The 23,275-nt window shown below is 43.3% G+C and overlaps 1 protein-coding gene across 1 annotated transcript in view; it reads left to right on the top strand.

The window, feature by feature from the left end:
* GRHL2 (grainyhead like transcription factor 2) overlaps nucleotides 1-23,275 on the top strand; it is a 125,253-nt gene that overhangs the window by 14,644 nt on the left and 87,334 nt on the right. Inside the window, exons 4-6 of the mRNA XM_068983877.1 lie at nucleotides 11,499-11,554; nucleotides 14,339-14,495; nucleotides 19,044-19,155. Of these exons, the coding sequence (XP_068839978.1) occupies nucleotides 11,499-11,554; nucleotides 14,339-14,495; nucleotides 19,044-19,155 (325 nt within the window). The remainder of the gene's footprint in view (nucleotides 1-11,498; nucleotides 11,555-14,338; nucleotides 14,496-19,043; nucleotides 19,156-23,275) is intronic.

The following is a 23,275-nucleotide window of genomic DNA, read 5'->3' as shown; positions in this document are numbered from 1 at the left end:
GAAAGTATTTATTTCTTTTTGGCTGCACGGGATCTTCATTGCTGCATGCTGGCTCTCTCTAGTTGCGGTGCATCGGCTTCTCATTGCGGTGGGCTCTCTTGTTGAAGAGCACGGGCTTTAGGGGACCCAGGCTTCAGTAGTTGCAACGAATGGGCTCTATAGCACAGGCTCGATACGTGTGGCCCCCGGGCTTAGCTGTTCCACGGCACGTGGGATCTTCCTGGACCGGGGATAGAACTCCTGTCTCCAGCATTGGCAGGTGGATTCTTTACCACTGAGCCCCCCAGAGAAGCCCTTTATTTGCTTTTTATGTGGGATGAGTGGATTCAACTGTGAGTTCATGTTTTTTTTTTTTTAAACATGTTTGCTTCTTTCTTTATAAACAGATTTTATTAAAACATTGGTTGTGTGGAGGAATATTCCCATTTTCCTGACTCTGAGATGACACATTCCTCTATTGGCTTTAGTTTTAAAATCACATATTTGTGAAGAACAGAGCTGTTTGTGTGGAAGTTTCCTACTTTTTAAAGTTTTCACCTTGACTTCTAGTTTGTAACCTTCCAAATGGCAGCCAAAGGTGTTGCCTGCTCATCATTTTTTAAAAACAAAGCAACTCTTCTTTAAAAACTTATTTATTTTTTATTGAAGGATAATTGCTTTACGATATTGTGTTGGTTCCTGCCATACAGCGGCATGAATCTGCCATAGGGATACATACATCCCTTCCCTCTTGAACCTCATTCCCACCCCACGAGGCCATCACAGAGCACCAGGTTTGAGCTCCCTGAGTCATACAGCAGATTCCCATTGGTTATTTTGCATATGGTAGTGTATATGTCGGAGAAGGCAATGGCACCCCACTCCAGTACTCTTGCCTGGAAAGTCCCATGGACGGAGGAGCCTGATGGGCTGCAGTCCGTGGGGTCGCCAAGAGTCAGAAACGACTGTGCGACTTCACTTTCACTTTTCACTTTCATGCATTGGAGAGGGAAATGGCAACCCACTCCAGTGTTCTTGCCTAGAGAATCCCAGGGACGGGGGAGCCTGGTGGGCTGCCGTCTATGGGGTCGCACAGAGTCGGACACGACGGAAGCGACATAGCAGCAGCAGCAGCAGCAGCAGCAGCAGCAGCAGCAGCAGCAGCAGCAGCAGCAGCAGCAGCAGCAGCAGCAGCAGCAGCAGCAGCAGCAGCAGCAGCAGCAGCAGCAGCAGTGTATATGTTTTCATGATACTCTCCATTCGCCCCACCCTCTCCTTCCCCCACTGTGTCCACAAGTCTGGTCTCTATGTCTGCATCTCCATTCCTGCCCTGCAAATAGGTTTATCAGTACCATCTTTCTAGATTCCATATATATGTGTTAATATACAATACTTTTTTTCTCTTTCTGACTTACTTCACTCTGTATAATAGGCTCTAGGTTTATCTACCACATTAGAACTGACTCAAATGTGTTCTTTTTATGGCCGTGTAATATTCCATTGTGCGTATGTAGCACAGCCTCTCTATCCGTTCATCTGTTGATGGCCATCCGCAGGCGGCTTCCATGCCTTAGCTATTGTAAATAGTGCTGCAATGAGCACTGGGGCACATGTGTCTTTCTCAATTATGGTTTTCTCAGTGTATATGCCCAGTAGTGGGATTGTTGGGTCTTGTGGTTTTATTTTTATAAAACTAGTTTTATTCCTAGTTTTTTAAGGAATCTCCATATGCTTCTCCATAGTAGTTTATCAATTGATATTCCCACCAACAGTGAAAGAGGGTTCCATTTTCTCCACACCCGCTCCAGCGTTTATTGTTTATAGATTAAAACAATATAACTCTTTAGAGACCTTGTCTGATGAAAACTCAAGGAAGAATTGGTATTATCAGTAACAAAGTGTGTATATGTATGTGTACTTTGCACCTTGCAGATAGATTCTATGTATTCTTCTCATGGGCCCAAAGAATTTGCAGAAGCAGTTGATCTTTGGTTGCTTGTTTGTTTTAAATTCACAGGTTTGAAGGGCACAGTTAGAAAATTTTGTTAATTGTATCCAATTGTATAACCAACATCAGAATCAACAGACAGCTTCCTCTTCCTAAAAGTCTGAACTTGGAGCCCTCCCCTCCCCCCTTGCTCATGGCAAACACTCACCTGCCTTCAGTCACTACAGTTTTGCTTTATCTAGAATTTCATATAAATGGAATGATGGAGTATGGAATCTTGTATGTTGTCTTCTTTCATTTAGTGTAATATTTTTGATTTTCATCTATGTTATTGGTTATATTAATAATTTGTTTCTTAAATTGCTGAGTAGCATCCCATGGTAAGCATATATCACAGTTTATTCACCAGTTGGTGGATATTTGTTGCTTCTAGTTTTTAACTATTATAAATAATGCTGCTGTGCACATTCAGGTTTTAATGTGGACGTATGTGTTCATCTCTCTTGGGTACATAACAGTGGCTGGACTCGGTGGGTCATCTGGTGAAGGTATATGTAGCTTTATATGGGTCATGTGGTAAATGTAAGTGAAACACTGTTGTGCAGAGTTTCAAGGTAACTGTAATATTTTCATTCTCACCAGCATTGCATGAGGATTCCCCTCTTCCACATCCTTGCCCAAGCTTGATACCACCAATCTTTTTAGCTTTACTTTAGTATAGCTAAATATATGTGATGTTGTCTCATTATGGTTTAAACCTGCATTTCTCTGATGTCTAGTGATGTTGAATATTATTCTGTGTGTTTATTTGACCACTCCTATAACTCCTTTTGTGAAATGTCTGTTTCAAATAATTGGCCCAGTTTTTAGATTGGGCTGTTGGTCTTTCTTTTATTAAGTTGTAAGAGTTTCTTAAATTGTGTAACCCTTGATCAGTTATGTTTTGCAACTTGATGGCTACTTTATTTAACTATTCAAACAGCAACAATATTTAATCTTGATAAAGTCCAGTTGATCAATATTTTTCTCTTAGAGTTTATGCTTTTGATATATTGTTTTAAGAAATCTTGGCCTAGCTTAATGTCACAAATATTTTCTGTTTTTTCTTTTCCTAAACATTTAATAGTTTTTACCTGTTGAGTGTAGGTTTATGATCCACTCTGAGATAATTTTCATATTGGATACTAGAGAAGTGTTGTCCCATTTTTTTTTATGTTGACATCCAGTGTTCCAGAACCACTTGTTAAAAAGGCAGTATTCTCTTCATTTAATTGCCTTGAGATCTTTGTAGAACATCAATTGCTAATACAATTGTGAGTCACCACTCCAGTTTTTGACTTGGCGTATGTCATGCTCTTTTTCTTTTTTTAGTTTGTGTCAGCTTCTTCCACATTTCGGAGCAGTGACTCTGCATTTGAGTCACTGGTCACTGACATCTCATTTTGCAGTCCACCTTGGCCGATTAAAGACAACAGCAGGAGAAAACTTGTGGTTTCTTTCTTTCTTAAAGAGGAGTGTGATGGCAGCATACCAAATACTTGCAGCCTGCTGCCCATTTAGTTGCCAATAGGACAAACTTCAGCCACGTGAGGCTGAAATGGTAACCTTAAATAATAATATCTTAAAATAATAAGCATTTGATGAGCACTTACTCTGTGCTGGGCATCATTCTATGTAATATGGACTCATGTAATCCTCCCAAAACTCCATGTGGTGGTACTATTATTGTCATCTCTATTTTCCAAATGTGATGCATAAGGGCAGCTGTGAACATGCCACAGTAAGTGGCAGAGATGGGACTTGCCACAGGCTGTTGGTCTCCAGGGCCAATGGCCTTGACCCTTACCTCTATACTCAGAGACAGCGTGGGGCCTTCTGGTTCCCAGGAGTTCTGTTGCTGAACATAGTGCCTTACCCAGATGCGTTCGTTTTTTAATCTGAGTGTTCTTTATCCATGTCGTTAGCTGTTTCTCATCTTTCATATGACAATGAGAGGGACAAAAGGGGCCAGCTCTCTTCAGCGTTGGTAGGGGCTCACAGTAGACAAGTCACGCTAGCAGCCCTTCCTTCCCTGGCTCGTCATTCCTGAATGCCTGCTGCTTTCTATGAACTTGGGGAAAGAGCAGAGCGAGACGGGATAGATTCGCTGTGCTCATCAGGGTTCCATATTTTTGGGGTTCTGGTAGTTTTACATCAAGCATTCAGTGTCCTTGTAGTGACAATGTTATCTTCAGGTTTGCTTCTTTGCTTCCTGTGTGGCTGAAAATCATCCACATGCTTCCTCTCCCCGCTCCCCTCTCCTTCTTTTCCTGTGGTTCTGGCGCGAGCGGGGGCCACTTCCTAGCTGCGGTGCGTGGGCTTCCCCCTGCAGTATCCTCTCTTGTTGCGGAACACGGGCTCTAGGCGCGCAGGCTGCAGCAGCTTCAGCAGGCTTGGCAGTTGTGGTGCATGGGTTTAGCTGCTCCAAGGGTTGTGGCATCTTCCCAGACCAGGGACTGACCTGTGTGCCCTGCATTGGCAGGTGAGTTCTTAACCACTGGGCTACCGAGGAAGTCCCCCTTCTTCTTTTCTTTTTTTTTCAAACTGAGCAAGGGATCTTGTAGGGTTTTGGTATTGTTGAATATTTGATTTGCCCTTGAGCAGTCAGGGGTGCTTCTGTAGGGAAAAGCAAATCACTCCACAAAGGAATGTGAGGTGCATACTTTTTCACTAAAGGGTTGCTACTAATGCTTTTCTCACACAGTGCAGAAATATTCCATTAGTCACAGAAGAGTCCATGGATGTGGTCCAATGTCAACGGAACTGTCACCCTATTTGGGGGATGTGTTATCAGTTGTGCTTGTGTTGTAGATAAAGAGGCTTATGAAAGGAAGCTATTGTATTCGGGGTTTTATTTTGAAGTGAAGGAGAAAGCAACTTACCAGAAACTAAATGTGAAAATTATTTCCATTGAATTTAGTTTAGGTGCTCTCCTAGTCTTGGAAATCAGTGTTTACGTTGCATAAGGTATTTCAATGTGATGTAAATTAGTTGAAATGATCTATGGTGATCTTCAGCCATGGCATTGTTAACAAGTTATAAGATTAGGTGATTTCAGAGTGATTTCACTAAGTAAATTTCACTAAGGAAAACTTGTCTAAAACCTAGTACTTCCTTTAGGCAAACTATTAAAATCCCTACTACTTGTTGAATTAGCAAGTTTCATTTGCTATTACAGATGACTTCTTCTCTCTGTATATGTATGTGTATGTGTGTGAGTGTGTGTGTGTGTGTGTGTGTACTGATACCAAGGAAGGGAGCAATTTCGTTCAATTCAAGCCAGTAGCATTAAAAAGTTTTTAATGAATTTATTTAGCTAATTTGATTTATATTTTATTCTATATCCTGTTTGTAGTCAGAGAGCTTATGAATGTGCCAACTGCCACACAGCTAACAAGCAAACAGTCGAGTTGATAAATACAAATCAGGGTAGTATTGACACCCATCGGGTTTCTAAAGCGAAAGTGAAAGTCTCTTAGTCGTGTCTGACTCATTGCAACCCCATGGACGACTATACAGTCCATGGAATTCTCCAGGCCAGAATACTGGAGTCAGTAGGCTTTCCCTTCTCCAGGGGATCTTCCCAACCCAGAGATCGAACTCAGGTCTCCCGCATTGCAGGCAGATTCTCATTGCAGGCAGAATTCGCTGCAATTCCCTCATTGCAAGGAATTCTCAGATTCCCAGCTGAGCCACAAGGGAAGCCCCAGCAGGTTTCTAGGACACCTGTAAAACTTGAGAGAGGGAAGAAAGAGTTTTTATAGAAAAGTCATGTGTATTGTCCTTATAAAAATCAAAGAGGAAGAATGAATTTGCTTATTCTATTCTACAATTTTGTGTAAGTCAGTTAACAGAAGTCTAACTAGCTGTAGGAATGAAGAAACTCCAGATCTCAGTGATATGAGACAGTGAAAGTTTATTTCTTGCTAATAATCTTGATACCAGTCTATAGACCCATCTTCTGATCAGGAATCCAGGTTCTCTCCATCGTGTGATGTTACCATCTCTGTATGTGACTTCAGGGTCACCCTAGCTGGGGAAGAGAGACCATGGAGATGGCACACTGACTTGTAAACACTTTGATATGAAAGTGGTACTGTTCCCCATGTTCGCATTTAACTGACTAGAACTAGTCGCATGGTCTCAACTAACTGCAAGAGGGCTGAGAAGTCGATTTCCCATTTAGTCCTCCAATTTGCTCAGGAGTGAGAACCATTGGGTTAGCCAAAAAGTTTATTCAAGTTTTTCCATAATATCTGAAAATATAAAGTATGAACATATATTTTTATAATATATTAAATATTTCATGTAATATATAATAATAATTTATCATTATATCAATGTATATAATAATTGATATAATATATAATATATGTTCAGATTTCCCCATAATATCTGGACATTTATAAATATGGAAATACAATATATATTATATTATATAACTTCCCTGGTGGCTCAGATGGTAAAGTGTCTGCCTACGATGTGGGAGACCTGGGTTCAATCCCTGGGTTGGGAAGATCCCCTGGAGAAGGAAATGGCAACCCACTCCAGAATTATATTATATGCTGCTGCTGCTGCTGCTGCTAAGTCACTTCAGTCCTGTCCGACTCTGTGTGACCCCGTGAATGGCAGCCCACCAGGCTCCCTCATCCCTGGGATTCTCCAGGCAAGAACACTGGAGTGGGTTGCCATTTCCTTCTCCAATGCATGCAAGTGAAAAGTGAAAGTGAAGTCGCTCAGTCGAGTCCGACTCTTAGCGACCCCATGGACTGTAGCCCACCAGGCTCCTCCGTCCATGGGATTTTCCAGGCAAGAATACTGGAGTGGGGTGCCATTGCCTTCTCCGATTATATTATATACATGTATATAAATATAATGTCTTATGGAAAAACCTAATGAACTTTTTGGCCCACCCAGTATTTACAGGGAAGATGAGATATCTCTACCTTGTATTTCATTACTTAGCCCTTGGTAAGTTAATTGTCAAATTAATGTAGTTTGCAGAGAATCCTGTAATGAAATCAAAGAATTATTATTTGTCATACCCAACAGACTTATGATGGTTATGTCCATTGATGTCCTATTCATCTGTAGACTGATACAGAAAGTTACCCTGGATCTAAACACTGTCTGATGTGATTTTTAAATGGTAGTTCATTTCCTCCCCTAACTGAAGAATAAAACCTTCAAAATGTTGATTCAGTTACTAAAATGGATCATGGCTTTGCTTTTGATTAGTGCAACCAATTTTATTATTTTTTATTTCAAATACTCGAAATAGTGCATGTAGCACCACTAAAACTTCTATCATTTATTATTTTGTTCTTGAACCAAGAAAAATTTTGGAAAATCCTTAGAATACAAGTTTTATACTTTGGGAAGATTTAGGTTTCTCTGTATGTGCTGTGCTGTGCTGAGTGGCTTCAGTTGTGTCCGACTTTTTGCAACTCTATGGACTGTAACCCGCCTGGCTCCTCTGTCCATGGGCAAGAATACTGGAACTGGTGGCCATGCCCCGCTCTGGGGATCTTCCCAGCCCAGGGCTTGAACCCGTGTCTCTTACATCTCCTGCATCAGCAGGCGGGTTGCTTACTACTAGTGCCCCCTGGGAAGCCCTTAGTTTTCTGTGTTTGTAGTCAAAGTTGATGAGAATTGGATGTCCCATTATTCTGGCCCTTGCTGCTGCTGCTGCTGCTGCTAAGTCGCTTCAGTCGTGTCCGACTCTGTGCGACCCCATAGACGGCAGCCCACCAGGCTCCCCCGTCCCTGGGATTCTCCAGGCAAGAACACTGGAGTGGGTTGCCATTTCCTTCTCCAATGCATGAAAGTGAAAAGTGAAAGTGAAGTCGCTAAGTCTTGTCCGACTCTTAGCGACCCCACGGACTGCAGCCTACCAGGCTCCTCCGTCCATGGGATTTTCCTGGCAAGAGTGCTGGAGTGGGCTGCCATTGTAGGAGCCCTCTATCCAACTCTTGCATAGAATGGATCTGGAAATCCCCTTTCTGTTAAAGCTGTTACTTGGCAGCACCATTTGATACTTTGATACTTTACTTGCCTCTTGAAGAAGTTTTTGGCTTTATGCCCATAGCTCAGTTACCATCTATGCCCTGAATACTTTGCACACTTTTTTCTCTAGTCCAGTTATCTCTGCACCCTATACCTTTGTGCCCAACTGCCTGTTTGACTTTGAAAAGTAAAAGTGAAAGCTGCTCAGTCGTGTCCAACTCTTTGTGACTCTATGGACTATAGCCTACCAGGCTCCTCTGTCCATGGAATTCTCTGGACCAGAATACTGGAGTGGGTAGCCATTTCCTTTCCAGGGGATCTTCCCAGCCTAGGGATCGAACCCAGGTTTCCCACATTGCAAGCAGATTCTTTACCATCTGAGCCACCAGGGAAGCCCCTTGTTTGACTTTCCACCTATACAAAACCTGGTTTACAAATTATTTTCCACCCTAGTGGAGTGACACCACCATCTTTCTGGTTTTTGAAAAAACTAGGATTTTTTTTTCTGCATACTTGCTCTCTTATCATCCTGGTCTAAGTCATTATCAGTTCTATCAACTTCTCTCTTTTTTTAAAAAAATATTTTAATACACTTATTTGGCTGGGCCAGGTGTTAGTTGAACTTGGGCCCTCTTTAGTTGCATCTAGCAGGATCTTCCAGGTGTGGCATCTGAACTCTTAGTTGCAGCATGTGGGATCTACTTCCCTGACCAGGGATTGAACTCACACCCCCTGCATTGGGAGCACATAGGCTTAGCCACTGACCCACCAGGAAAAGTCTCCGACTTCACTTTCTTACACCTCTCTGAAATCCTTCCTTTGTCTCCATTCTGCTTCCACCTTACTGACTCAAGCTATCATTATCTCTGGTCTGTAAAACAGTCCCCTTTTGTACACTGTACCTGGAATGGTCTTTTCAAAATTATAATCTGATCATGACACCCTCTTATTGAAATCCCATTGTTTCTAGGATCAAGATCTAAATCTGTAACTGGGTTTCAGGGCCTTGCACGTTCTGTTTCTCCTCTGCCTTTCCCGCCTCCACCTTGCCCATCTTTTCCCCTGGTGCCCTCTGCTCTGAGCTTCATTCAGTTCTGTGAGCCTAATATGCTTCTCCTGCCTCAAGACCCCTGTGAATGCTGCTCCATGGTTCAGATCTGTGCTGTGCAGTAGGTACTGTAGTCACTAGCCACGTGCAGCTATTAAAATTGGATAAAATTTAAAATTTAATTCCTCAGTTATCTCCATTCTAAGTGCTCAGTAGACACATGTGGCTAGTGGCTACTGTATTAGACAGTGAAGATATAAAACATTTCCATCTTTGCATAAAGTTCTGTTGAACAGTGTTATTTCTAGAATATTCTTTACTACCTTCCACACCCTTCCTCCTGTGTGACTTTCTTAGGGAAGACCTCCTTGTCCTCTCCTTTCAAGTTCTAGTAAAATCAGTTTTCTTTGAATCTAAGTCCACCAGCCAAAGACTACCACGAACATATTTGTAGTCACAGTTGCATTTATTTAGTCTGTTTCTGCAGGGGAGCCTTAGAGACAGCTCATAAGAGAGAGTTAGGAGGAGCTCTTGATAGTGTTTGGGCTTGTGCTGGATGAATCTAAGAAGGGATCATGGAAGTGACAACCAGTTCTGGATTGTGTATATCGAGATGTTGGGGGCGGTCTAGAAACTGGGTGTCTCCGTTGTCATTGTTCAGAAGAGGTAATGAACAAAGCGAGGCTGAGGATATCTTTGCTAGGAAAGCATCAGTCCCACAGGAGGAGGGAGCGTTGCTCACTTGTGTAGCTGTGCTGCTGTCTTCTGGGCTTCTGTTGGGAGCATTGCTTATCTTCTGTTGGTCTTCTCTGTTGTGCCACTGGAAACAGTACATCCTGTTAGAACCATCTAGGCTGGTTGTCATGGGGCTGATTTCTACTTTCTCAGTTGTGATGTACTGTCCTAGAACTCTGTCGCTGTTCCTCAGAGTGTTTGCACATGGTTTATAAATTTTTAAATGAATGATTATTTGGCTAATATTTTCTATCTACTAGACCAGAAGCTTCATGAGAACAGGGCCTGCATCTTTTCTTTTCCACCGTGGTATCCATAGCACCTAGCACGGTATCTGATACAAAGTAAATATTTACTGAAAGAGTGGATGAATGAATACATCAATAAGACCTAAAAATTGGTGACTGATTAAAGACATGGAAATATATAGCTATATCTGATGTACATATAAACTGTGATGTAAGGGTCCACTGCGTTCTAGAGATGGTGGTTGGAAAATAAACCACCATCCTAGAGATACTGGTTAGAGATGGTGGCTGGAAAATAGCTGGGGCTAACCCTTTCTTGGGGATGACAGAGGATGAGATGCATGGATGGCATCACTGACTCAATGGACATGAGTTGGAGCAAACTCCCGGGGATAGTGAAGAATAGAGAAGCCTGGCGTGGGGTCGCGAAGTGTTGGACACAACTTAGCAACTGAACAACACCACCAAACCCTTTCCTGAGAAGGAAATCTTTGAATTACTTGTCAAAGAATGAACATTTATGACAGAGAAATGAGAAGCAAGAAGGTTGTTTCTTAGAGAGACTAGAAAAAAGGCCACAGTGGAAGGTCCAAATGTATGTGATCCACCAAGTACTTTTTATTCAAAGTTCTGTTATATTCACTTTAGGATCAAGAGTTAGCGCTTTTGTGCATCTGCTTGAAAAGGTTCTAAAATGTAGTAAAATGCATCCAACTTGCACTAAATATACAACAACTGATGTCTGTGAACCCAAACCTCCTCATGTGTAATATTATGACTTCGAGTTTCCTCTGCAGACTCACTCTTAACAATGTTGCGATAATGAAGATCTTAGAGAAGGGCACCGGATATGGTCAAGTGGTCACTACAGTACAGAATTTAATGCAGGTAGATAGAGCTCGCCACATTCCAGGAACTGTTCTTACTAGTTCACCGCTAATAATGCAGTTAATTCTCATCACTACAGCTATGCATTTTCCAGCTGAAGAAAATATGGCACTTGCCCCAGTCTACACGGGCAGCAGGTAAAAGAACTAGAACCTGACTCTAGACAGTCTTGCTCCCGAAACTATGCTCCTAACACTCTCAATAAGGCTTATGATATGCTGCGTGGCCTCCCTGTATTCAGTGTTCCATTAACTCAGAATTCGTGACTTTTGGAATAGTGCTGGAGATAAGAAAATAGAAGAGATGTTTAAACGTTTGAGGAAACAGTTTCCAGTACCTGAAAGCACCTTAGGAGCACTATGTGAAGAAAAGTACAAATACATTTTATGTTGAATATAATTGTCAATGTGCAGGTACTATGCCAGTTCTGTACACAAATGGTAACTATTTTCACTGTCGTTGAAAACACAATACCAAAAAAATATGTAATTTTCCTTTCTAAAACAAGGATAAGACAGTTTGGATACCTTTGCCACTTTGGTGTGGGGCGGGGAGCATAATGACTCATCTATTGGTTTTAATTTTGATGACTTTTTATATTTTGCAGAAATTTCGGAGTGCTTCGGTTGGGGCTGAGGAGTACATGTACGATCAGACATCAAGGTAGGTTTCCAGGAGATGCCCCTAGACACTGATGCACCAATAACTGTTTAAATGTTTCTTCAAGTTATACTTCTGCACCTTTAAAATAAAATCCTCTTCTCTGCACAATGACTTCTAAATTATTATTTCCAATCTTGATCAGTTTTCTGAGGCCCATACTCTTTTCTTTGTCCTTTAGTTGGCTAGATATCCCTTCTTAGGTGTTCCTCTGAGCATCAGACCCTTGGGCCTCCAACACAACATGTACATAATGGAACTCTCTTTTTTTCTCCCCTTTTCCCCTTCCTTTTTGACTTCTTTCACATCTGTCCTTCCACTTGTGTTCCCTCTTTTTAAAAATTAATCAGTTAATTCTGTTTTTTGGCTGCGCTGGCTCTTCATTGCTGGGTACAGTCTTTCCCTAGTTTTGGCTAGCAGGGCCTACTCTCTAGCTGCCGTGTACGGACTTCTCATTGTGGTGGCTTCTCCTGTTGTGGAACACAGGCTGTAGGTGCATGGGCTTCAGGAGTTGCAGGGCACAGGCTTCCTTGCCCTATGGCTTGTGGGATCTTCCTGGACCAGGGATAGAGCCCATGTCTTCTGCACTGGCCGGCAGATTCTTAACCACTGGACCACCAGGAAGTCCCGCTTTTGTTTCTTGTTATGCGTAATGATGTAGCCATCCTCCTAGCCACACACTCCAGAGGTGCCTGAAGACGGGAGAGAAGGGCGTAAATGAATGAATCTCTCCCATTTGCAAATCTTACCAGCGATGTCACCATTTCAGATAGAATAAAACACAAATTCCTGATGAAGGGGGTTAGAGCCCTCCATGCCTTGTAAACCTCCTCTCCCACTGTGTTTCTTGACCCTTTACTTTTATATGTATGACCCTCTTTTCTTCTGTCTGTTTTCTCTTAAAGTCTTTCTGCTCCTTCAGGGTCTTGTTCCAACCTCAGCCTCCCCAGTCATCCTCTCCAGATTGTTCCAGACAGAAATTGGCTGTGCAGTGGTGGCGGCGAAGGGTAGGGAAAAGGCAGAGAAGAAAGTTTCGAATCAACTTCTAAAATATGGAAAGGCATGGGTAATTTACATGCTATCCGTCCAGATAACCATGCAACCAGCTATTGGGCCATTAAAAAGAGCACTGACCTACCATTTTCCTGCCCTGTTTTCGCTTTCTGCTGCTGTCATTGTCCCCTAGAGTGAGTGAGTTTCTCAGCCTCTTCTCAGCTGTGAAATGAAGAAGGTGGTTCTTATCTTGTGCTGCGGATCAGCCTGGGGGACGTGAATCATTTGTGTTCATATGTGCTTTTATCTGGGGAGAAAGTTCACAGCTTCCTTCATGTTTTTCAAGCAGGGATTCCTAATATCCTGTCTAGGTCTCAGATTTTCTGATTCAGTGGTTATCTCGAAATTGCTTTTTCCAGGCAAAATGACAGTGGAATAGATTCTATCTTGAATGATTTATTTCCCACCTTATTCTAAGATGCATATTCTGGAATTCACCTTGTTTATCAGCTTTAACCTAAGATTTTTTTTTATCAAATAAGAGAAATATTATTTTGTCCTTCAGATTTATTTTTCATTATATAAGCTAAAAGATATGAAACATTACAGAAATATTCAACATAGAAAGCAAGAGTCCCCCATAATCTTATAGGTAGATCATTTTAGGAAGCAAACTTTGAATCTTTTTGTACCTAGTCTTTCACAGACTGTGAAATTTAAAGGGCTAAAAAAATAGACACAGTGAAGAGTTTCTGATGATCCAGAAAACAGACAAAGCATTTGCAATTGGATCATCATCTCTGCCATCCTGCAGGGTGGCAGAAATAAATATTCTGAATGAGCATCTTAAATAAAAAAGATGGTGGTTCACATTTGTTGCTCATTTTAAACAATGGCTATGTTTTTCAAAGTTGGGAAAATCAGTGTTTTCATTTTAAAGTTAAATTATATTTGTCAAATATTAGGGAAATTATTAAGAGCATGGATCTGCAAACTTTTTTTCTGTAATAGGCTAGATATTAAGTATTTTAGTTTTAGAGAATTACACAGTCTTTGTCGCAACTACTCAGCCGGGCTATGGCAGTGCAAAAGCGGCCATGAGGAGATAAAAACAGATGAGGGTAGCTGTGGGCCAGTAAAACTTTATTTACAAAAACAGCCAGCCAACTGGCTCTAGCCCAGGGACCATTGTTTGCAACCTCCTGCTTTAGAGCAGTAACCCTGTCATGAGTTCTTCTGCAGGCTTAGAAAACAAGACCCCCAAATCAAAAAATAATCCCTATTATGAAACTAGATTCCCTAGAGGTTTCAGTAATGTGTTGAGTTCTAGATTTTTATATTCTGAGATATTTTAAAGTGGGATGTAGTTATGTGCAACACCTCAGTTAGACAAAAGAAGGTTAAGTATATGGATCGATTGAACAAATGTGCTCACACCTATGGCTTATTGCTAGCATGAAAGAAGCAAGTCCTGTCTAAGTTCAGGCATTGCAAAGTGCCAGCTAAAACCTAACAGAGGCTCCCCTGGCCCTGCCTGCCTCAGTGGGATGGGCATGCCATGGACTTTCTCCCTTCTTAACCATCTGGTTTATGGGCTGCTAATAGAAATGTTATGTGCCCTGTACTAGCAGTGACCTTTGGTATGGTCTCATCTCTTTTGCCGTATGCTGTGTTTTGTCTGTGAAATGGAGTAAACGTTGGTTAATGTTCATACAAAATGTTATCGATGTGAAATTGATCTTAAAGGCAGAAATGTCTGAGTGAATCTGACCACTATTTGCTTTCTGTTCACAGTGGCACGTTTCAGTACACCCTGGAAGCCACCAAATCTCTCCGTCAGAAGCAAGGGGAGGGCCCGATGACCTACCTCAACAAGGGACAGTTCTACGCCATCACGCTCAGTGAGACGGGGGACAACAAGTGCTTCCGACACCCCATCAGCAAAGTCAGGGTAGGAGCCTCATTTCTCAAATAAAGCATGGAGGGATCAGATGAAAGCATTGTTAGTTACCAGCCTTGTGGAAGGGCATGGAAAAAAATTCCAAAGTAAATAATTCTAGAACAGATGTCAGAATTGGGGCACAAGAACTTATTGGCTTGCAGTTTATCATTTTAATCAGTAACCAATAAACCCCAGGGAACAGACATGGTAGGAACATGCTTTCTGACTGTATCCAAGGAATTTTCTCAGCTTCATTCATTGCCCACGTGGTATCTAGTTACTATCATTATTGTTTTCAATCAAATGATGTTCATTTTTCAGTAAGCATATCTGTGGGTGGGAAAGAGCTGGGCTTTCTTCTGTAAAAGAGGGTGCAATTCATATGTGTCCCTAGGCCCCTTTGCAGCCCTGCTTAAACGCCTCCTGCAGCCCAGTGCTTACTAACGAGTCAAGGGGTCCAGTTCAGTCGCTCAGTTGTGTCCGACTCTTTGCAACCCCATGGACTGCAGCACTCCAGGCCTCTCCTGGAGCTTACTCAAACTCATGTCCATCGAGTCGGTGATGCCATCCAACCATCTCATCCTCCGTTGTCCCCTTCTCCTCCTGCCTTCAATCTTTCCCAGCATCAGGGTCTTTTCAAATGAGTCAGTTCTTCTCATCAGGTGGCCAAAGTATTGGAGTTTCAGCTTCAGCATCAGTCTTTGCAATGAATATTCAGGACTGATTTCCTTTAGAATTGATTGGTTGGGTCTCCTTACAGTCTAAGGGACTCTCAAAGAGTCTTCTCCAACACCACTGTTCAAAAGCATCAATTCTTTGGAGCTCAGCTTTCTTTATAGTCCAACTCTCACATCCATACATGACTACTGGAAAAACCGTAGCTTTGACTAGATGGACCTTTGTTGGCAAAGTAATGTCTCTGCTTTTTAATATGCTATCTAGGTTGGTCATGGCTTTTCTTCCAAGGAGCAAGCATCTTTTAATTTCATGGCTACAGTCACCATCTGCAGTGATTTTTGGAGCCCCTCAAATAAAGTCTGTCACTGTTTCCATTGTTTCCCCATCCATTTGTCATGAAGTGATGGGACTGGATGCCATGATCTTAGTTTTCTGAATGTTGAGTTTTAAGCCAACTTTTTCATTCTCTTTCACTTTTATCAGGTCCACCATAGTTTGGTCTCAGGTCAAACAAAAGGGAGGGAACACAGCCCCGCCCATCAACAGAAAATTGGATTAAAGATTTACTGAGCATGGCCCCGCCCATCACAACAAGACCCAGTTTTCCCCACAGTCATTCTCTCCCATTAGGAAGCTTCCATAAGCCTCTTATCCTTATCCCTCAGAGGGCAGACAGAATGAAAACCAGAATCACAGAAAACTAATCAAACTGATCACATGGACCACAGCCTGGTGTAAGTCAGTGAAACTATGAGCCATGCCATGTAGGGCCACCCAACATGGGTCATGGTGGAGAGTTCCGACAAAACATGCTCCACTGGAGAACGGAATGGCAAACCACTTCAGTATTCTTGCCTTGAGAACCCCATGAACAGTATGAAAAGTCAAGGAGTGGGCATGATATGATCCCTATCTGGAGTGACTTGAAAGAATTTTCACATCCATGAGGGTTAGTTCTGTTTGTGGGAAATGAAACTGTCTTGGAAGTCCGCCAGCTTCTGGCATTCTTAACCTTGCCAAGAAGGGCGGGAATGCTTCTCTACTGAAAAGGAAAATTATATACACAAGAGCTCTGAAAAGAGGTTGAAGGACTTTCCTGCCCTGTTGTAAAATGATTTATGCTGCTGTGTACGTGCCTCCTTATTTTATCATAACTGCCTCCTCCTAAGCTGCTTCTTTAGTACACTGAGAAAGGAATGCTGTGCTCTTCTGGGCCCAGTTCACCCCATCTCAAATTCCCATGCAAAGGGTAAAACATGGGGTCGCAGAGAAAAGCATATCTGGGCACCTGCTGGTTGACTTGCCTGTTACTAGCTTTAGGTAAAATCATTACAGTGGCATGCTCTTGAATCAGCCAGGTTTTATGACATTGTTTCCCTGAGAAAGGCAAGGAAGAACTGCTCCTCCTTTGTCCAATAGGCCTTCCTCCCTTCAAGACTGTCCCGGTTCCAGATTGGAGCTTCAGGAGACAGGGCGGTTGAGAGTGAAGGGAAGGATGGGGAGGGAGGCTCTGGGACTAATGTCCTACCTGAGGCTGCACTCCGGGGCAGGTGCAAAGGTGCCCAGTGTGCTGTGTGCCTCCAGGGGGCTTAGTATGTCCCAAGCCTGTCGTCAAGTCTGCGGTGGAGGGATGCCGTCCTTATCCCCATTGTCCCAACAACCAGAGCCACAATAGAACAGCTAGTATTTATTGTGTGTGTACGTTGAACACTGTACATCAAGTAACTCTCTGAAACTAGCAACAACCCTATGCCATAGGCATTACTTCTATAATGTTCCAGATGAGGAAACTTGGCCTTTCAGAAGTCAGCAACTGGCCAAGGTCACACAGCTCAAATGTGAGGGAGCCAGGTTCTATCCCAAACAATCAGACTTCTAACCTACTCTCTTAACACCCAAGTGTACAGTACTGAGTAGCATGGAGGCCTGAAAGGCATAGGCTCCACCTCTGGAAATTGACCCTAGTGTGCCCTATGCCATCATATATGAATGCCTGGTGAGAAGACACTGGATACCTCTTCTTTTTCAAAAAAATCTTGCCAATTACAAGGTAGTGTATAACTCATATATACTTGGGTAATAACACCATTATCATCACCCTGAAAAGATGATGTCAGTAATCTAAGGCCATGGCAGCAGCTTGGAGTACAGCGACTTTTCCAAGAATTTTCTTTCACTGAAATCATGAAAACAATGTAGTTTATTTTATCTCCTTTTGTTCTATTTTGCCTAAAACAAAGAGCCTACCTTCTCTTAAGGTCTTCAATCTAACAGCCTTGGAGAGCAGGATGGCCCTTCTCCGAGTGGGTCTTTCTTACTCCTCTTACTCCTCACTCTGGGAGAGCAAGCCGCCTGGAGGAACAAGGGATGCACTTAGAATCTCTGAGCACTGATTTCTGCAAACAGGGCTACATCCCAAGTCAGAGCCTGTAGCCTTGGTAATAGCAGTTTCAAACTGCCTTTTTCTTTATCACTGAAAAAATACATTTCCATACCAAGAATAGGCCATTGCTTATGCTAATTTAGTCATTGTCTAGAAAAAAGTCACCCGAAACGTTATTTTTATTTTGGGACAGACAGAAATAAACAGCAGGAGGCTGTGCAGTGAATGTTTACAGAGAAATAGAAAGACCTGAGGAAGGGGAAGGGGGAAGGATGGAGGGAGGCCGAGCCCGGGTTCCACCAGCACAGCCGATGGGTCCCTTTCTCGTCAGCTCTCCTGCACGCCTTTGTGAGTCATGCTGCTTGTGGGTTCGAATAATATGGATGCATTGTTTCTAAACCAGCTTTTCTAACAAACCTCTGCTTTTTTTGTGCGACAAATGTTTACATACCACTGGGAATAAGCCAGATCTTGACTTGACACTACGGCTACTATCAGCACTTGGTATCTCTTTTTTGTTGGGTGCTAGGGACACAGTGAATTATAGGATATCCCCGCCCTTATTAACATAAGCCTCTGCCGTGGACTGAGTAAGTAATTAGGTAGATATGTGTCAAATGCTACAGGGGACAGGGCATTAAGGAATGAGAGTCGATGAACTATTCTCTTGAAATAGCAGAAAAATGTCTATGAGGTATTTTGGATATGGAATGAGATGGGGAGTATATTCCTGGAAACAGTATTCCTCATGCTGTAATTAAAGGGTTGTAAGTTGGTTGTTGTTGTTGTTGTTGTTGTTGTTTTTTGGTTTGTTTGTTTGGTGATTTTGGGTACCTTCTCCATCTCGTAAATGAATTTGTAACTTAGAAGTGGAAGTCATTTGGGATTCTTATTTCTACAGATATAATTAGTTTCATGGGCTCATTTAAAAGTATATCCACATATTTAAGGAAATCATATGGTTGACTTTGTATCTTTTGGTCCGTGATGTATCTTTATTTTATATCATTGTTCATCAGTGTGAGCTCATCTTTTAGAATTTCTCTCAGTACCATCACCGATCCAGTCAGAGGCACTTAATTAGGCCAGAAACACATATTTGCTCTTTTACAAAAGCACCAAATTCTGTGTTTAAGGATATGACATTTCAAAAATGGCCTTGTATTCAATGAAAGAAAAAAATGTTTTTCGGTATTCCCACTCACCTCACAAAATAATACATTTGCTGATAAATTGGTTAATCCAATTGTGTTAGTCATGGCAAAGATAAGGTAGCATTCTTTTTTATTCTGTGCTGTTTTCATTTTCCATTTATTTTCTAAAAATAGGCCTATTTTGAAACAAAATAAACCCTACAACTGAGCTTATCTAAAGCAAGAAAAGCAAATTTATAGAAATTAAGGCAACACACCTCTGGTAGGATTCCCAGAACTGGACACTGTGGAGCAGGAGGGGCTGAATGGAAAGTAAGCTGTGTGGTTCTCCCTGCCCTACAGAGCGTGGTGATGGTGGTCTTCAGTGAAGACAAAAACCGGGATGAGCAGCTGAAATACTGGAAGTACTGGCACTCTCGGCAGCACACTGCAAAGCAGAGGGTCCTCGACATTGGTAAGTTGACCTTGACCTTGACCTTCTTGCATGGTCTTTGGTAAACAAACCTCCATGTTGCCTTGATGCAAAGAAGAGCCCAGAAATCACAGCTGAGACCTACATCACTCCTGTGATGTGCCTGGCACTAGTTTGTGCACCTTTCCAATATTTCAGTACATTTAGTACAAATAAGGCTGAGAAGTCAAGATCGGGCTAAGCTGAGAGCAAAACACTTTTTGTCCCATAGAAGTCAAGTGTGTCTCATATAATAATAAATTTAGATTTACCATGGCCATGCCAGTTTCTGAAGCATATTTCCATGCCGTCTTGTGTTTGAGCCTAATAACTGGCAGGTGGGCCAGAGGAACTCTTATTCCTTCCTGTAACACAGGTAACCTGGGCTCATTTGGTTCTAAGGTACTCGTAATGGTCACGGGACTAGATAGAGCTTTCTAGTTCTCTAATTTTCCATCTTGTGTTCCGTCCATCCAAACACACATCTAGTGCAAAGAGTGCTAGATGATCGGACTAACACAGAGTTCGAGAGAGCGTTCTTGGCGGTAGAGAAGGAATGACCTGCCCAGTGCATGTCCTGGAGTCTGTGTATTCCTAAACATCATGCTTGTTCTTTAGAGATTTGGAGCCCCCTGGGTGGGACTCAAGAGTCCAGTCAAGAGAACAGAGCCCATACCAAGTGGTTCCATGGAGAGCATTCATTGCCAAGATTGGGAGGGTGGAAGGCCCCATGAGGCCTTGAGAGAGGAGCCACAGCAAGAACTTGCTGCTAGTTGCTGGAGGGCCGAAGGAGCAAAGGAGAAGGGGTGGGAGTTGTGAGAGCCCCCAGGCAGGGACAGGATCAGCCGGAGCCACAGCTGGGACCGCGGAGGGGGCAGCTGTCTTAAAGTAGTGAGAACACGGACCCCAGAGGGAGCAGGTATCTTAGAATAGCGAGAACCGCAGAGAATCTGCCGGAAACACCCCTCAGTGTAGAGCAGGGGGAGATGGCACGCCCTGCCCCCCAGCCTCCTCTAGCGCTTTCCATTGACCCCATTAGCCTGAAAAGGAGGGCATACCTCCCTGGCACATGCACTTTGCAGGAATCAACCTCTAGACACAGATCAAAGCAAGGGGTGTCAGGGATTGGTCTTAAAGTGTCTAGAAATAACTTAAGACCACAGTAATTATATGTGTTTATAAATAATTTTAACAGTTCATCTACATCCTGCTTCCATAAGAAACTATTTCTCATTTATAGGCTTTATTTTCACGTTTCCCAGACCTCAAGGCACAGTCCCAGTGAGGACAGGCCAAGTCCAGTGAGGAAGGTTTCTGCTGTGTTGGACACCAGAGTTGATAATGAACCACTAGAAGGATGTTTACTTTGATTTCTTTCACATTGTAACAGAGGACTTTTTCAAACCTTTTGGCTCACGCTTGCTGGGACCCTTTGACCAATAGTAGAGGAACTAAGGTAGGGTTGGAGACTCGCTGTAGAAGATATGGAAACTAATTTGCTGGTTTTTCTTGCAAAATGGCTACACCACTCCTTATCTCTACCACAGATACACTCACACACGTCTCCTTTCAACTAGTCAAACGAATTTATTTAATAAACAAGGAAACCAAGGCTTACTGACCCACCTTTCCTTTCCTCCCATAATTAGTGCAAGAATTAGTGCAAGCACTGGAATAAAAGCAATCTTCCTCACCCAGGTCACACCCTGAAGCCCCAAGATCGACCAACTAGGAAGAAGGGTTTGGGAATACTTGCTGTAACCTGCTTTGGAGGCAGTCTGCCCAGAGCAGAGGAACAATTTTATTTTATTTGAAAAGTTAGCCTTATAATTATTGCCCAAGAAAGGAGCAATTAAGTAGAAATGTGGCCTAGGTCCAAATAAGGCAAATAATAAACACGTTTTACTGGCATACCTGTGGGTTCAACTTTGATGTTGTTGCAGGGTTTACTTTTCTTAGCCCAGAATGATCTCTCAGGTCTCATAGGATTTCAGATCTTATCTCTCTTCTTTATCACCTCCTGGCTGCTTTGTCTCCCTCATGTAACCCTTTGCACATGTGTGTGTGCACACAAACACATACACATTTATTTATCATTGAGATTTGTGACTTTGACTCAGTAGCTTCATGGCCACCTGGGCTATTTGCTGACTCTGAGATTAAGGCATTGAATCAGCCTCTTAGGTTCAAATGAAAAATCAATTTTCTGACCATAGTCTCTACCCCTCACCTCAACCTGACAGGATGAGGAAAGATGGAAGAAATTCCTCTAATTCATTCTTGTACCAGATTTTTGAAAAGTCAAGCAACTTGTTCCTCTGTCAGTGGGCGGTTGACACCATTTCCAATAGAAAGAGTGGGGGGTGAGGTTGCTGTGGCGACTCCATCCGTGTGCTGTGAGCCCTCCCTGGGGGTAACTCTGCAGGGCTGTGTTGAGAACGTCTGTGAGGCTGCACCTGGGCTCAGCCAGGGGGTTACCAATGCCTGCTGAGGGGGAAGGAGGCCCAAGAGTGCGTTTATGCTATGCCTTTGTCAATTTGGGTGGAGAACCTTCTAGTGGCTGGCCTGCAAGAGAAAAGGAAAAATCCAGAAGTGTTTAATGTGTTATTTTTCTTTACCTTTATGAACTGGAGATTAAAGCTGGGTCTCCCAAGTTGGAGTTCCCCAAGCCTCTCCCAGCCAATGTGGTCAGCAAGTCCAACTAAAGCCTGTAGGTAGTGACTTTGAAGTTGGCATTAGAGACTGAGATGAGGCCCTTTTTCGCTAAAACAGGCGTTCGTAACCTGGGTCTTTGGGGTCTGTGGGTGGGCTTTGGGGAGCCTCCACTCCTCAAATTCTGTGCAATACCACTCTGCTTTTGGATGCACAGGTCCTTTCACCTTCTTTCCAGGGGTACCAGGCCAGCCCTCTCTCCCTCCCTCCCTCCCTCCCTCCCTCCCTCAGTCTCCCTGCTTCCCTTCCAAGCAGCACCCAGTGGAGCTCTCAGCTCTCTGTGTCTCCTTCTTCAACATCCCCTCAGAAATCGCGTGCTCAATCAGCTCTCGCGACGCCATGGACTGTAGCCCACCAGGCTCCTCTGTCCATGGGCTTTCCCAGGCAAGCATACTGGAGTGGCTTGCATTTCCTTCTCCAGGGAGCTCAGCATTCATGCTCGAGGGCCATCCTGTCACCTCTGGGCCCTGGTATAATCGTGCCTGGAGAACATGCTCCATCTTTCCCTACATAAATCGTCTCCTCTGGACTAGACTGTCGGTTGTTCTTTGTGGCCCCGCCTCATCGCCCACGTACTCCTGCTCCTCTGAGTAACCCGTGTATGCCGGCTGCCTGATGGGAGAGGACCCTCAGTGTCCCTGTTGGAGTCCCCATCTGTGGAAAGACCATCCATGGAAAGTGGAGGGCCAGGGGACAGAGCTGCTCCTCAGAGCAGGGGGCACCTCAGCTGCCAGCTTCCTGAGTGCTGAGCAGAGTTCCTGGTGAGGCCCTTCCTGCCTCACACCAGTCACATCCCTCCCTGGGCAGACACTCACATGTTGCCTGACTTGTTCCCTCACTTCTTGGAGGCCTTTGCTTGTCGTCACCACATCAGAGAGACCTTCCCTCTCGTCTCACCCAAACATCATGCCCTCGTCACTCTCAAGCTCCCTTAACTCTACTCCACTGCAGAGCCCTGTCGCCACCAAACATTTTATGAATACGTGTTTCTGCTTCTTCTTGTGTCCCCCCTCATGCTACACTAAGCCCCAGAAGAGCAGACACTTGTCTGTTTTCTTTTCTACTCCAGGCCCAATGTCTCTCACAGAGCCTGAGTCACCGTGAGCACTTGGCATATATTTCCTGAAGGAATGAATGGATGTATGAATGACTGAATGACCACACTTAAGGATGACACTCTTACTGCAGTGATAGGAAGCTGGCTTTCAAAGGCGCGAACTGTGTCTTAGTAACAGCTCCCATGTGTCGGTTGCCTTTTGTGTACCAGGTTCTTTCTATACATCAGACATAAGCATTTTGTCCTTCGTCCTGAAAACAACTTATTTTATTGCTGAAAAGCTGAGAGGGTGAGGTGTGAAGAATTTTACCCAGAATCAAACCCCTGGTAAGTGGTGAAGATGGAAATTCAGGC

The sequence above is a fragment of the Capricornis sumatraensis genome, chromosome 11 (assembly GCF_032405125.1).
Source record: "Capricornis sumatraensis isolate serow.1 chromosome 11, serow.2, whole genome shotgun sequence".
In the NCBI taxonomy this organism is placed as follows: domain Eukaryota; kingdom Metazoa; phylum Chordata; class Mammalia; order Artiodactyla; family Bovidae; genus Capricornis; species Capricornis sumatraensis.
Note: the sequence above shows the minus strand (reverse complement) of the source record. Positions and strands in the feature narration are given on the sequence as shown.